This window comes from Oncorhynchus mykiss, chromosome 18, assembly GCF_057628025.1.
Source record: "Oncorhynchus mykiss isolate SJ-2025 chromosome 18, ASM5762802v1, whole genome shotgun sequence".
Classification (NCBI taxonomy): Eukaryota; Metazoa; Chordata; class Actinopteri; order Salmoniformes; family Salmonidae; genus Oncorhynchus; species Oncorhynchus mykiss.
Genome location: NC_143039.1, coordinates 77,993,615 through 78,010,276, shown reverse-complemented (window position 1 = coordinate 78,010,276; position 16,662 = coordinate 77,993,615). Strand labels below are relative to the sequence as shown.

The 16,662-nt window shown below is 47.6% G+C and overlaps 1 protein-coding gene across 1 annotated transcript in view; it reads left to right on the top strand.

Annotated features, from left to right (window-relative positions):
* Positions 1-3,816: 3,816 nt before the first annotated feature.
* LOC110496905 (disks large-associated protein 3-like) overlaps positions 3,817-16,662 on the top strand; it is a 35,938-nt gene continuing 23,092 nt past the window's right edge. Inside the window, exon 1 of the mRNA XM_090209440.1 lies at positions 3,817-5,060. Within this exon, the coding sequence (XP_090065566.1) occupies positions 3,891-5,060 (1,170 nt within the window). The 5' untranslated portion in view covers positions 3,817-3,890. The remainder of the gene's footprint in view (positions 5,061-16,662) is intronic.

Genomic DNA, 16,662 nt, shown 5'->3' with positions numbered 1-16,662 from the left:
CAAACAGCAAGCAATGCAGGTGTAGAAGCACGTTGGCTAGGAAAAACTCCCTAGAAAGGCCAAAACCTAGGAAGAAACCTAGAGAGGAACCAGGCTATGTGGGGTGGCCAGTCCTCTTCTGGCTGTGCCGGGTGGAGATTATAACAGAACATGGCCAAGATGTTCAAATGTTAATAAATGACCAGCATGGTCAAATAATAATAATCACAGTGGTTGTCGAGGGTGCAACATGTCAGCACCTCAGGAGTAGATGTCAGTTGACTTATCATAGCCGATCATTCAGAGTATCTCTACCGCTCCTGCTGTCTCTAGAGAGTTGAAAACAGCAGGTCTGTGACAGGTAGCACGTCCGGTGAACAGGTCAGGGTTCCATAGCCACAGAATTCTCTTGCAGTTTATGAAGATGACTGCGAGAGCACAGCGCAGAATGCTCAATGAGGTTAAGAAGAATCCTAGAGTGTCAGCTATAGACTTACAGCAATCTCTGGAAGATGCTAACATCTCTGTTGACGCGTCTACAATATGTAAAACACTAAACAAGAATGATGTTCATGGGAGGACACCACGGAAGAAGCCACTGCTGTCCAAAAAAAAACATTGCTGCACATCTGAGGTTCGCAAAAGAGCTCCTGGATGTTCCACAGCGCTACTGGCAAAATATTCTGTGAACAGATTAAACTAAAGTTGAGTTGTTTGAAAGGAACACACAATACTGTGTGGAGAAGAAAAGGCACAGCACACCAACATCAACCTCATCCCAACTGTAAAGTCTGGTGGAGGGAGCATCTGTTAAGGTTCTATTCTTCCTCTTCCTCTGAAGAGGAGGTGTAACAGGGATCGGACCAAAATGCAGCGTGGTTATCTTCATACATATTTAATAAAGATAATGACGAACAATACAAAAACAATAAACGTAACGTGAAAAACCTATACAGCCTATCTGGTGCAAACAAACACAGAGACAGGAACAATCACCCACGAAACACTCAAAGAATATGGCTGCCTAAATATGGTTCCCAATCAGAGACAACGATAACCACCTGCCTCTGATTGAGAACCACTCTAGGCAACCATAGGCTTACCTAGACAACTCTACTATACCACAATCCCATTACCTACAAAAACCCCAGGACAAAACAAAAAGCTTCAATAGTACTGTTTGTCCATCTTGAATAGAATGCCCTAGCGCTTTTCCACACGACGACCTAGCTTGATCATCACTCCAAGGATTTGATCATATTCTGGGGCGAGAGAGAGAAGATATTGTTTCTGTAGAAGACTTACCGGCAGGTGTGCTCTGCGAGATTCAAGCCATCTGCCATGAAGGCATTGGTGATGTTATAGGCCACGTCCCTGTTTCCTGAAGGTGAAATGCTAAAGGTTACAGCAGAGCCTTTCATTTGGATAACATCATGTCGCACCGTTCTGAGATTAAGGGTCTCGGGGGTCCCCTCCAGGTTAAGCTGACGGGTGGCCGCCGTGAGAATGATTGTTCTTTCTGACCCATCATCTAGAACGGCGAATGTATCAATGCTTCTCCCTTCACTTTGCAGTGACCTTGACCACCTTCAACATGACCCTTGGAGACCGGATCTGCTGGTGAGAGATAATCTTGGAAATAAATGTGGAAGTTTTCCAGAGACATTGTTGCACTGAAAAGTTCTCTGCCAGTTTCTGCATCCCACAGGGATTCTGCGGATTCCCCATTGGATCGGAAAACACCAGCTAGGATAAGAACCCCAAAGTATGCATGTTAATGAGTTAGGTCCATCTCCTTCCATCTCTCTCCAAAACACCTCTTCCCTCCAAATTAGTTCAGTCCAGAATGATTTTCTGGATGGTGTCTGGGATGAACAGTTCAGACGAAAACTTTGTGTCCTGCACATGAGTAACCATGCGGCTTTGCTCATTCCTTGGGCAATTTTTTGACATCCATATTTCTCTTCCTGCAGGCTGCTTTTGACGGGCTGGTCCTGAGGCTGGCTGCTGACGGGCTGGTCCTGAGGATGGCTGCTGATGGGCTGGTCCTGAGGCTGGCTGCTGATGGGCTAGTCCTGAGGCTGGCTGCTGATGGGCTGGTCCTGAGGCTGGCTGCTGACGGGCTGGTCCTGAGGATGGCTGCTGATGGGCTGGTCCTGGGGATTGCTGCTGATGGGCTGGTCCTGAGGCTGGCTGCTGACGGGCTGGTCCTGAGGCTGGCTGCTGATGGGCTGGTCCTGAGGCTGGCTGCTGATGGGCTGGTCCTGAGGATGGCTGCTGACGGGCTGGTCCTGGGGATGGCTGCTGATGGGCTGGTCCTGAGGCTGGCTGCTGATGGGCTGGTCCTGGGGCTGGCTGCTGACGGGCTGGTCCTGGGTATGGCTGCTGATGGGCTGCTCCTGGAGCTGGCTGCTGATGGGCTGGTCCTGGGGCTGGTTGCTGATGGGCTGGTCCTGGGGCTGGTTGCTGATGGGCTGGTCCTGGGGCTGGTTGCTGAAGGGCTGGTCCTGAGGATGGCTGCTGATGGGCTGGTCCTGGGGATGGCTGCTGATGGGCTGGTCCTGGGGCTGGTTGCTGATGGGCTGGTCCTGGGGCTGGTTGCTAATGGGCTGTTCCTGGGGCTGGTTGCTGATGGGCTGGTCCTGGGGCTGGTTGCTGATGGGCTGGTCCTGGGGCTGGTTGCTAATGGGCTGTTCCTGGGGCTGGTTGCTGATGGGCTGGTCCTGGGGCTGGTTGCTGAAGGGCTGGTCCTGGGGCTGGCTGCTGACGGGCTGGTCCTGAGGCTGGCTGAGGGTCAATCTCATCCTCTTCTTCCAACTCACTGTCAGACTCTGAATTGACAGAGACATGATCCTCATATAAAATTCTTCATCTTCCAAAGTGAAAGACTCTCCTTCCGCACTAGCTTCTCTCTCTGCAGAGATTATTTTTGTCAAACTGATTGATTGTGGTAAGGAGCCACACATGCAAAGCTATTTATTTGTTGTTTTCCTCCCCCAATTAATACCTGGCTAGGGAGTCAGGCAGGGATGTCAGGCAGGGAGACAGGCAGGGAGACAGGCAGGGAGACAGACAGACAGGCAAGGAGACAGACAGGGAGACAGACAGGGAGGTTATTAGTGCTGTGTTGAAACAGCAGGCCCAGGGAGGAGGAAGACAGAATAAAGGCAAAAAATTTTCAATTGAGAAATACTGCACCAAACATCTTAGTTAGATGTCAAATTGTGCCACGTTGAAATTAATGACAGATTATCATAGATGAATTCTGACTATTTTGATGAAGTGTATACTGGCTACGGAGTCTCAAGATGGACAAACAGTACTATTGACGTTTTTTTGTCTCTTTTTTTCAAGTGAAGGTCTTTTAAACACACTTCGTTGGTTCGCGTAAGAGAGAGAGAGAGAGAGAGAGAGAGAGAGAGAGATGTGATTTATCAGAATTTATAAAGTATTTTTGTTCAGTTTATTACAGCTTGAAAGATACATTCTAAATGCTGGAAATTATTTATCTTTGTTTGGGAAAATCTATAAAAATTTTATTTAAGAAAAGTGCATTTACTGTTCAACATGTTATCCCCATCTGTTTCCCCTGGATGTTGAAGAGTCTGTGGAATCTTTCTCTCAATTAATCTGGATTGATATGATAACAAAGTCTCTCTCTCTCTCTGTCTCTCTGTCTCTCTGTCTCTCTGTCTCTCTCTCTTTCTCTGTCTCTCTCTCTCTCTGTCTCTCTGTCTCTCTGTCTCTCTCCCTCTCTCTCCCTCTATCTCTGTCTCTCGCTGTCTCTGTCTGTCTCTATCTCTATCTCTCTCTCCCTCTCCTCCTTGCTAGGTGAGTCCGGCGCAGCCCTGTCGCGCCCACAGCGTCCCCTCTCGGCCCGGGTGGCCCACCACGGCCCCCCGGCCTCCTCCATGAAGGGGTATCATGTCAGCCGCAGCCTGTCCCAGCACTCTTCTGGCGGGGGGCACACACAATGTGACCCGGGCCCGGGCCCTGGCTCCGTCCGAGAGTACCACCGCCACCCCTCTGAACACTACGACCGGGCGGGGAACCCCTTCTACGCCCCCGGTGGTCCCCCAGAACCCCTAGCTCTGGAGCATCGCTCCCACACCCACTCTGGAGGGGGGACGTTCCCCCGCTCCCACCCCAACCAGCATCCCCCGACCCAGCAGTTGTACGACTCATGTGAGGATTGTCTGTCCACGGTGGGGGGTCACGGGGGTAAGATGCATCGCATGCCTCCTAACCTCCAGGATCAGTTTGAAAAGCAGCTTCCCTTCCACCCTGACGGGTTCCACACCCTGCAGTACCAGAGGAGCGCCAGCGGGGCGGAACAGCGCGGCGAGAGCCCCTCCCGTATCCGCCACCTGGTTCACTCAGTCCAGAAACTCTTCGCCAAGTCCCACTCCCTCGAGGCGCCGTCAAAGAGGGAATACAACGGCACACGAGGAGGGGAATACCGAGAAAGAGGAGGAGGGGGGCCCAGGAGCGGAGGAGAGGAAGGTGGCGGGCATAATCATTCGGGCCACCAATCCCGCTCGGCGAGGCGCAGCAAATCCCGCGAGCGCTCCAAAAGCGGGGATGGGCGCCACGAATCCTCCAGCAGGCGGCACAGGAGCCGAACCGCGGGGTGGTGGAGCTCCGACGACAACCTCGATAGTGACAGCAGCTTCTTGGTAACCGGGGGCAACACCGGGCCAGGTGGTCGAGGTGGCGGGCGAGGCGGATACCCCACGGGCCACGAGAGTCTGGACGCTGCCATCCAGGAGCTGACCATGAAGAAACTGCCCAGACAGGGGAGTGTACCACCAGGGCCCGGGCCGGGGGAGTGCATGGCCTGTACCACTCTGGCCCTGGCAGGGGGGGAGGGTGGCGGAGGGGGAGTGGCAGGGTACCATGGAGGGCCAGGACAACACTCTCTGAAGAGGAGCACGTGGTCGGCCATGACGGTCAGCCAGGCTAGAGAGGTGTACCCATCGTCTGTCCGGGGAGGAGGAGGAGGAGGAGGAGGAGGAGGCTATGACAAGGCCTTGGTACCTCTGGAGAACAAACTGAAGGAGAGGACCTTTCACTACTTACAGGTGGGTGGGAGGGAGGGTGGGAGGAAGGGTGGGATTGAGGGAGGGTTGGTAGGTGGGTGGGGTGAGTTAGTGAGTGTGGGTGGGTGGGTGAGCGGGTGGGAGGGAGGGTGGTAGGTGAGAGGGAGGGGTGTGGGTGGGTGGATGGTAGGTGAGAGGGAGGGGTGTGGGTGGGAGGGAGGGAGGGTGGTAGGTAGGTAGGTAGGTAGGTGAGAGGGAGGGGTGTTGGTGGGAGGGAGGGTTTGAGGGTGTGTGTGTGGGTGGGTGGGAGGGGTGTGGGTGGGAGGGAGGGAGGGTTGGTTGGAGGTTGTGTCGGTGGGTGAGCGGGTGGGAGGGTGGTAGGTGAGAGGGAGGGGTGTGGGTGGGAGGGAGGGAGGGTGGTAGGTGAGAGGGAGGGAGGGTGGTAGGTGAGAGGGAGGGGTGTGGGAGGGAGAGAGGGTGTGAGGGTGTGTGGGTGGGTGGGAGGGGTGTGGGAGGGAGGGTGGTAGGTGAGAGGGAGGAGTGTGGGTGGGAGGGAGGGAGGGAGGGGTGTGGGAGGGAGAGAGGGTGTGAGGGTGTGTGGGTGGGTGGGAGGGGTGTGGGAGGGAGGGTGATAGGTGAGAGGGATGGGTGTGGGTGGGAGAGAGGGTTGGAGGGTGTGTGTTTTGGAGGGTGTGTGGGTTGGAGGGTGTATGGGTGGGTGGGGTGAGGGATTGAGGGAGGGGTGTGTGTGTTTGCACCTGTACCTTTCATCATGAATAATGTCCGTCCAAATGTTGATGGTTACTTTGTGCAAAATGTGTAGTAGATTAGACGAGGGAAATAGTGACCTTAAAGTGGCTGTTAACTCCAAAATCAAAGTTTTTTTAATTCCATGTTCCACGCCATGTGTAGGCAGTGTAGATCCAGCTTCCTGACTCTGGGATAGATAGACACCGTCTCAAATGATGAAACGTCATAGCCCTCTCCATATCTAACTCTTCCAGAAGAGCTTTTCAGATATTTGAATATAGCGGGGGTAGAATATTTTGGAGCCTCATTTCAAAATGGTGTCATGCTATTTTAACTGATATAATACCTATATATAAGAAACCAATCTAGCATCTTTCACAAAAATAACTTAGTCCCTAATGGCACCCTATTCCCTATATAGTCACTACTATAGACCAGAGCCCTATTCCCTATATAGTGGTACTACTATAGACCAGAGCCCTATTCCCTATATAGTGCACTACTTTAGACCAGAGCCCTATTCCCTATATAGTGGTACTACTATAGACCAGAACCCTATTCCCTATATAGTGGTACTACTATAGACCAGAGCCCTATTCCCTATATAGTGCACTACTGTAGACCAGAGCCCTATTCCCTATATAGTGGTACTACTATAGACCAGAGCCCTATTCCCTATATAGTGGTACTACTATAGACCAGAGCCCTATTCCCTATATAGTGGTACTACTATAAACCAGAGCCCTATTCCCTATGTAGTGGTACTACTATAGACCAGAGCCCTATTCCCTATATAGTGCACTACTATAGACCAGAGCCCTATTCCCTATATAGTGGTACTACTATAGACCAGAGCCCTATTCCCTATATAGTGGTACTACTATAGACCAGAGCCCTATTCCCTATATAGTGGCACTACTATAGACCAGAGCCATATTCCCTATATAGTGGCACTACTATAGACCAGAGCCCTATTCCCTATATAGTGGTACTACTATAGACCAGAGCCCTATTCCCTATATAGTGGTACTACTATAGACCAGAGCCCTATTCCCTATATAGTGGTACTACTATAGACCAGAGCCCTATTCCCTATATAGTACACTACCTTAGACCAGAGCCCTATTCCCTATATAGTGCACTACTTTAGATCAGAGCCCTATTCCTTATATAGAGCACTACCTTAGACACAGGAAACACACAGGAAACCCACAGGAAATCCACAGGAAATCCACAGGGGATCCACAGGAAACACACAGGAAATCCACAGGAAATCCACAGGAAACACACAGGAAATCCACAGGAAATGCACAGGAAACACACATTAAATCCACAGGGGATCCACAGGAAATCCACAGGGGAACCACAGGGGACCCACAGGGTATCCACAGGAAATCCACAGGGGACCCACAGGGGATCCACAGGGGGCCCACAGGGGACCCACAGGGGATCCAAAGGGGACCCACAGGGGATCCAAAGGGGACCCACAGGGGATCCAAAGGGGACCCACAGGGGATCCAAAGGGGACCCACAGGAAACCCACAGGAAACTCACAGGGGATCCACAGGGGGCCCACAGGAAATCCACAGGAAATCCACAGGAAACACACAGGAAATCCACAGGAAATCCACAGGAAACACACAGGAAATCCACAGGGGACCCACAGGGTATCCACAGGAACTCCACAGGAAACACACAGGAAATCCACAGGGGACCCACAGGAAACCCACAGGGGATCGACAGGGGACCCACAGGGGATCCACAGGGGATCCACAGGAAACCCACAGGGGACCCACAGGGGATCCACAGGAAACCCACAGGGGACCCACAGGGGATCCAAAGGGGACCCACAGGGGATCCAAATGGGACCCACAGTGGATCCAAAGGGGACCCACAGGAAACCCACAGGAAACTCACAGGGGATCCACAGGGGGCCCACAGGAAATCCACAGGAAATCCACAGGAAACACACAGGAAATCCACAGGAAATCCACAGGAAACACACAGGAAATCCACAGGGGATCCACAGGAAATCCACAGGGGACCCACAGGGGACCCACAGGGTATCCACAGGAAATCCACAGGAAACACACAGGAAATCCACAGGGGATCCACAGGAAACCCACAGGGGATCCACAGGGGACCCACAGGGGATCCACAGGGGACCCACAGGGGATCCACAGGAAACCCACAGGGGATCCACAGGGGACCCACAGGGGATCCACAGGGGATCCACAAGGGACCCACAGGGACCCATAGGAAACCCACAGGGGGCCCACAGGGGACCCACAGGGGATCCACAGGAAACCCACAGGGGACCCACAGGGGACCCACAGGGGATCCACAGGGGACCCACAGGGGACCCACAAGGGATCCACAGGAAATCCACAGGAAACACACAGGAAATCCGCAGGGGATCCACAGGAAACCCACAGGGGATCCACAGGGGACCCACAGGGGATCCACAGGGGACCCACAGGGGATCCACAGGGGACCCACAGGGGATCCACAGGAAACCCACAGGGGATCCACAGGGGACCCACAGGGGATCCACAGGGGATCCACAGGGGACCCACAGGGGACCCACAGGGGATCCACAGGGGATCCAAAGGGGACCCACAGGGGATCCAAAGGGGACCCACAGGAAACCCACAGGAAACTCACAGGGGATCCACAGGGGGCCCACAGGGGATCCACAGAGGATCCACAGGAAACCCACAGGGGATCCAAAGGGGACCCACAGGAAACCCACAGGGCTCTGGCCAAAAGTAGTGTTCTATGTAGGAAGTAAGGACGTACACTTAAAAACACACCGTTGCTTTTCCCTCTATCTTTTCCCTCTATCTTTTCCCTCTATCTTTTCCCTCTATCTTTTCCCTCTATCTTTTCCCTCTATCTTTTCCCTCTATCTTTTCTCTCTATCTTTTCCCTCTATCTTTTCCCTCTATCTTTTCCCTCTATCTGAAAGTAAGTAAAGAAATGGGTTGCAGATAATGGATGCTTTTTCCTCCCCCTCTTCCTCCACCTCCTCCTCTTCCTCCACCTCCTCATCTTCCCCCTCTTCCTCCACCTCCTCCTCCTCCTCCTCCACCTCCTATCCCTCTCTAGTAAAGTAATTTCCCTCCTCTTCCTCCACCACCTAACCCTCTCTAGCAGTTAAGTCATTTCGCTCCTCCTCCTCTTCCTCCTCTTCCTCCTCCTCCACCTCCTAAACCTCTCTAGCAATAAAGTAATTTCCCTCCTCCTCCTCCTCTTCCCCTTCCTCCTCTTCCTCCACCTCCTAACCCTCTCTAGCAGTAAAGCCATTTCCCTCCTCTTCCTCTTCCTCCTCCTCCTCCTCTTCCTCCTCCACCACCTAACCCTCTCTAGCAGGAAAGTAATTTCCCTCCTCCTCTTCCTCCTCCTCCTCCTCCTCTTCCTCCTCCACCACCTAACCCTCTCTAGCAGTAAAGTAATTCCCCCCTCCTCTTCCTCTTCCTCCTCCTCCTCCTCTTCCTCCTCCTCCTCCTCTTCCTCCTCCACCTCCTAACCCTCTCTAGCAGTAAAGTAATTTCCCTCCTCCTCCTCCCCCATCCTCCTCCTCCTCCTCTTCCTCCTCCACCACCTAACCCTCTCTAGCAGTAAAGTAATTCCCCCCTCCTCTTCCTCTTCCTCCTCCTCCTCCTCTTCCTCCTCCTCCTCCTCTTCCTCCTCCACCTCCTAACCCTCTCTAGCAGTAAAGTAATTTCCCTCCTCCTCCTCCCCCATCCTCCTCCTCCTCCTCTTCCTCCTCCACCTCCTAACCCTCTCTAGCAGTAAGGTAATATCCCTCCTCCTCCTCTTCCTCCTCCTCCTCCACTTCTTCCTCCTCCACCTCCTAACCCTCTCTAGCAGTAAGGTAATATCCCTCCTCCTCCTCTTCCTCCTCCTCCTCCTCTTCTTCCTAACCCTGTTACGTCCCCCAGCTAGAAAACCAAATAACGTGTTTCAACTGACATCAACCAAAACAAAACAGGTGGAGTTTCAGGAAGGGTTCTGAAAGACACTCTTCCTCCTACTCCAGCTAACCCTCTCCAGCAGTAAACACAGGTTTTTAGACGTTTTTGCAAAAAAAACGGAAATATCACATTTACATAAATATAGTTGAAGTCAGAAGTTTACATACACTTAGGTTGGAGTCATTAAAACGTTTTTTTTTTTTTTTTAATTTTACCACTTTTTCTCCCCAATTTCAAGGTATCCAATTGTTGTAGTAGCTACTATCTTGTCTCATCGCTACAACTTCCGTACGGGCTCGGGAGAGACGAAGGTTGAAAGTCATGCGTCCTCCGATACACAACCCAACCAAGCCGCACTGCTTCTTAACACAGCACGCATCCAACCCGGAAGCCAGCCGCACCAATGCGCCGGAGGAAACATCGTGCACCTGGCCACCTTGGTTAGCGCACACTGCGCCCAGCCCGCCACAGGAGTCGCTGGTGCGCAATGAGACAAGGACACCCCTACCGACCAAGCCCTCCCTAACCCGGGCGACGCTAGGCCAATTGTGCGTCGCCCCACGGACCTCCCGGTCGCGGCCGGTTACAACAGAGCCTGGGCACGAACCCAGGGACTCTGATGGCACAGCTGGCGCTGCAGTACAGCGCCCTTAACCACTGCGCCACCCGGGAGGCTAAAATTTGTTTTTCAACCACTCCACAAATTTCTTGTTAACAAACTATAGTTTTGGCAAGTCGGTTAGGACATCTACTTCCACAAGTCATTTTTCCAACAATTGTTTACAGACAGATTATTTCACTTAAAATTCACTGTATCACAATTCCAGTGGGTCAGAAGTTTACATACAATAAGTTGACTGTGCCTTTAAATAGCTTGGAAAATTCCAGAAAATGATGTCATGGCTTTAAAAGCATCTGATAGGCTAATTGACATCATTTGAGTCAATTGGAGGTGCACCTGTGGATGTATTTCAAGGCCTACCTTCAAACTCAGTGCCTCTTTGCTTGACATCATGGGGAAATAAAAAAAAATCAGCCAAGACCTCAGAAAAAACAATTGTAGACCTCCACAAGTCTGGTTCATCCTTTGGAGCAATTTCCAAATGCCTGAAGGTTCCATGTTCATCTGTACAAACAATAGTCTGCAAGTCTATACACCATGGGACCACGCAGCCGTCATACCGCTCAGGAAGGAGACGTGTTCTGTCTCCTAGAGATGAATGTACTTTGGTGCGAAAAGTACAGATCAATCCCAGAACAACAACAAATTACCTTGTGAAGATGTAGATATTATGGAGGAAACAGGTACATAACGTTGTTATGCTTGGAGGAAAAGGGTTACGCTTGCAAGCCAAAGAACACCATCCCAACCGTGAAGCACGGGGGTGGCAGCATCATGTTGTGGGGGTGCTTTGCTTCCGGAGGGACTGGTGCACTTCACAAAATAGATGGCATCATGAGGTAAGAAAATTATGTGGATTTATTGAAGCAAGATCTCAAGTCATCAGTCAGGAAGTTAAAGCTTGGTTGCAAATGGGTCTTCCAAATGGACAATGACCCCAAGCATACTTCCAAAGTTGTGGCAAAATGGCTTAAGCTTTTTAATATTCTAAAATAAAGTGTTGTTCCTAACTGACCTAAAACAGGGAATGTTTACTGAGATTTAATGTCGGGAAATGTGAAAAACTGAGTTTAAATGTATTTGGCTAAGGTGCATTTAAACTTCTGACTTCAACAGTATATTCAAACCCTTTACTCAGTACTTTGTTGAAGCACCTTTGGCAGCGATTACAGCCTTGAGTCTTCTTGGGTTTTACGCTACAAGCTTGGCACAACTGTATTTGGGGAGTTTATCCCATTCTTTTGTGCAGATCCTCTCAAGCTCTGTCAGGTTGGATGGGGAGTGTCAATGCACAGGTGTTTTTAGGTCTCTCTAGAGATGTTCAATCGGGTTCAAGTCCGGGCTCTGGCTGGGCTACTCAAGGACAGGTTTTCATCAAGGATCTCTCTGTACTTTACTCCGTTCATCTTTCCCTCGATCCTGACTAGTCTCCCAGTCCCTGCTGCTGAAAAACCACAGTATAATGCTGCCATTACCATGCTTTAACGTAGGGATGGTGCCAGGTTTCCTTCAGACGTGACGCTTGGCATTCAGGCCAAAGAGTTCAATCTTGATTTCAACAGACCAGAGAATCTTGACTCTCATGGTCTGAGAGCCTTTTGGCAAACTCCAAGTGGGCTGTCATGTGCGTTTTACTGAGGAGTGGCTTCCTTCTGGCCACTTTATCATAAAGGCCTGATTGGTGGAGTGCTGCAGAGATGGTAGTCCTTCTGGAAGGTTCTCCCATCACCATAGAGGAACTAGGGAGCTCTGTCAGAGAGACCATCGGGTTCTTGGTCACCTCTCTGACCAAGTCCCTTCTCCCCCAATTGCTCAGTTTGCTCAGTCAGCCAGCTCTAGGAAATATTTTGGGGGTTTCAAACTTCTTCCATTTAAAAATGATGGAGGTCACTGCGTTCTTGAGGACCTTCAATGCTGTAGAAATTGTTTGGTACCCTTCCCCAGATCTGTGCCTCGACACAATCTTGCCTCGGAACTCTACGAACAATTCCTTCGACCTCATGACTTGGTTTTTGCTCTGACATGCACTGTCAACTGTGGGACCTTATATAGACAGGTGTGTGCCTTTCAAATCATGTCCAATCAATCGAATTTATCACAGGTGGACTCCAACCAAGTTGTAGAAACATCTCAAGGATGATCAATGGAAACAGGATGCACCTGAGCTCAATTTTGAGTCTCATAGCAAAGGGTCTGAATACTTATGTAAATAAGGTATTTCTGTTTTTTTTTTTTTAATTACAAACATTTATGAAACTTGTTTTTCCTTTGTCATTATGGTGTCTTGTGTGTAGGTTGATGAGAATTTAATATAATCAATTTTAGAACAAGGCTGTAATGTACGAAAATGTGGAAAAAGGGAAGGGGTCTGAACTTTCCGAAGGCACTGTACTATAGCTGTACAGAACAGTATAGTATACCAGTATTGTATATTATTGTACAGTATAGTATAGTATACCGGTGTCATATTTTATAGTATTGTATAACACCACAGTACTGTATAGTATTCCCGCTTAGTATATTATAACATAAAATTACAGTATAGTATACTATGTTATACCCGTATAGTATAACAGTACAGAATAGTATACCAGTATAGTATATTCTAGTACAACAGTACAGTACAGTATGCTGGTATAGTATACTATAGTATAGTGTAACAGTATACTGTAGCATGCTAGTATTGTATATTATAGTATCATATAACAGTCAGTATAGAATAGCAGTATAGTATGGTACAGTATAACAGTACAGTATAGAATAGCATAGCAACAGTACAGTACAGTATAGTATGGTATATTATGGCATATTATAGTATAATATATTATGGTATAGTATAACAGTACAGTATAGTATGGTATATGATGGCATAGTATGGTATGGTATATTATGGCGTAGTATGGTATGGTATATTATGGTATAGTATAACAGTGCAGTACAGTAAATCAGTATAATATGCTATAGTATGGTATAGTATAACAGTACAGTACAGTATATCAGTATAGTATGCTATAGGATGGTATAGTATAACAGTACAGTACAGTATATCAGTATAATATGCTATTGTATGGTATAGTATAACAGTGCAGTACAGTATATCAGTATAATATGCTATTGTATGGTATAGTATAACAGTGCAGTACAGTACATCAGTATAATATGCTATAGTATGGTATAACAGTACAGTACAGTATATCAGTATAATATGCTATAGTATGGTATAGTATAACAGTGCAGTATATCAGTATAATATGCTATAGTATGGTATAGTATAACAGTGCAGTATATCAGTATAATATGCTACAGTATGGTATAGTATAACAGTGCAGTATATCAGTATAATATGCTATAGTATGGTATAGTATAACAGTGCAGTATATCAGTATAATATGCTACAGTATGGTATAGTATAACAGTACAGTACAGTATATCAGTATAATATGCTATAGTATGGTATAGTATAACAGCAGGGTATAGTAAATCCATATAGTATAGTATATTATGGTATATTATAACAGTACAGTACAGTACATCAGTATAATATGCTATAGTATGGTATAGTATAACAGCAGGGTATAGTAAATCCGTACAGTATAGTATAGTATATTATGGTATAGTATAGCAGTACAGTATATCAGTATAATATGCTATAGTATGGTATAGTATAACAGTGCAGTATATCAGTATAATATGCTATAGTATGGTATAGTATAACAGTACAGTACAGTATATCAGTATAATATGCTAAAGTATGGTATAGTATAACAGCAGGGAAGATTAAATCCGTACAGTATAGTATAGTATATTATGGTATAGTATAGCAGTACAGTACAGTATAGTGTGGTATAGTACAACAGTACAGAACAGTATAGTATAGTATGGTATATTATAGTATAGTATAGTATATTGTGGTATGGTATAACTGTACAGTACAGTATATCAGTATAATATGCTATAGTATGGTATAGTATAACAGCAGGGTATAGTAAACCTGTATAGTATATTATGGTATAGTATGACAGTACAGTATAGTATAGTGTGGTATAGTACAACAGTACAGAACAGTATAGTATAGTATATTATGGTATAGTATAACTGTACAGTACAGTTTAGCACAACAGCATATAACAGTACACTATGGTATAGTATATTATACATTGCTCAACAAAAATAAAGGGAACACTTAAATAACACATCCTAGATCTGAATGAATGAAATATTCTTATTAAATACTTTTTTCTTTACATAGTTGAATGTGCTGACAACAAAATCTGGATTTGGAGTCACACTCAAAATTAAAATTGAAAACCACACTACAGGCTGATCCAACTTTGATGTAATGTGCTTAAAACAAGTCAAAATGAGGCTCAGTAGTGTGTGTGGCCTCCACGTGCCTGTATGACCTCCCTACAACGCATGGGCATGCTCCTGATGAGGTGGCGGATGGTCTCCTGAGGGATCTCCTCCCAGACCTGGACTAAAGCATCCGCCAACTCCTGGACAGTCTGTGGTGCAACGTGGCGTTGGTGGATGGAGCGAGACATGATGTCCCAGATGTGCTCAATTGGATTCAGGTCTGGGGAACGAACGGGCGGGCCAGTCCATAGCATCAATGCCTTCCTCTTGCAGGAACTGCTGACACACTCCAGCCACATGAGGTCTAGCATTGTCTTGCATTAGGAGGAACCCAGGGCCAACCGCACCAGCATATGGTCTCACAAGGGGTCTGAGGATCTCATCTCGGTACCTAATGGCAGTCAGGCTACCTCTGGCGAGCACATGGAGGGCTGTGCGGCTCCCCAAAGAAATGCCACCCCACACAATGACTGACCCACCGCCAAACCGGTCATGCTGGAGGATGTTGCAGGCAGCAGAACGTTCTCCACGGCGTCTCCAGACTCTGTCATGTCTGTCACATGTGCTCAGTGTGAACCTGCTTTCATCTGTGAAGAGCACAGGGCGCCAGTGGCGAATTTGCCAATCTTGGTGTTCTCTGGCAAATGCCAAACATCCTGCACGGTGTTGTTCTGTAAGCACAACCCCCACCTGTGGACGCCGGGCCCTCATACCACCCTCATGTAGTCTGTTTCTGACCGTTTGAGCAGACACATGCACATTTGTGGCCTGCTGGAGGTCATTTTGCAGGGCTCTGGCAGTGCTCCTCCTGCTCCTCCTTGCACAAAGGCGGAGGTAGCGGTCCTGCTGCTGGGTTGTTGCCCTCCTACGGCCTCCTCCACGTCTCCTGATGTACTGGCCTGTCTCCTGGTAGCGCCTCCATCCTCTGGACACTACGCTGACAGACACAGCAAACCTTCTTGCCACAGCTCGCATTGATGTGCCATCCTGGATGAGCTGCACTACCTGAGCCACTCGTGTGGGTTGTAGACTCCGTCTCATGCTACCACTAGAGTGAAAGCACCGCCAGCATTCAAAAGTGACCAAAACATCAGCCAGTAAGCATAGGAACTGAGAAGTGGTCTGTGGTCACCACCTGCAGAACCACTCCTTTATTGGGGGTGTCTTGCTAATTGCCTATAATTTCCACCTGTTGTCTATTCCATTTGCACAACAGCATGTGAAATGTATTGTCAGTCAATGTTGCTTCCTAAGTGGACAGTTTGATTTTACAGAAGTGTGATTGACTTGGAGTTACATTGTGTTGTTTAATAAGTGTTCCCTTTATTTTTTTGAGCAGTGTACTATATACCATGTTATAATATACCATACAATAATTCAACACGCTATGCCATAGCATAACATACAACAAATACCATGTCATACCATACTATACTGTACTGTAATGTACTGTAATGTACTTTACCATACCGTACTATAATATACTATATCATACTATAATAAACTATACCACAATATACTATACCATACTGCAATATGCTATACTATGCCATAATATACCATACCATAATACTCTATAACATACTTAGCATTGCTACAATATACTATACCATAATATTATACACAATACTATAACATACTATAATATAATATTCTATACCATAATATACTTTGCCATACTATTATATACCATACCATAACATACCATAATATACTGAATCATAATACACTATACCACACTATAACCTACTTAACCATGCTATAATATACCATACTAGTGTATACTATACCATACAATAATATACTATACTATAATATATTATACAATACTATAATATACTACACCACACCATCATTTACCATCCCATAATATACTATACCGATCCATACTATTCCATACAAAAAACTTTTCAATAATATACAATACTGTAATATACTA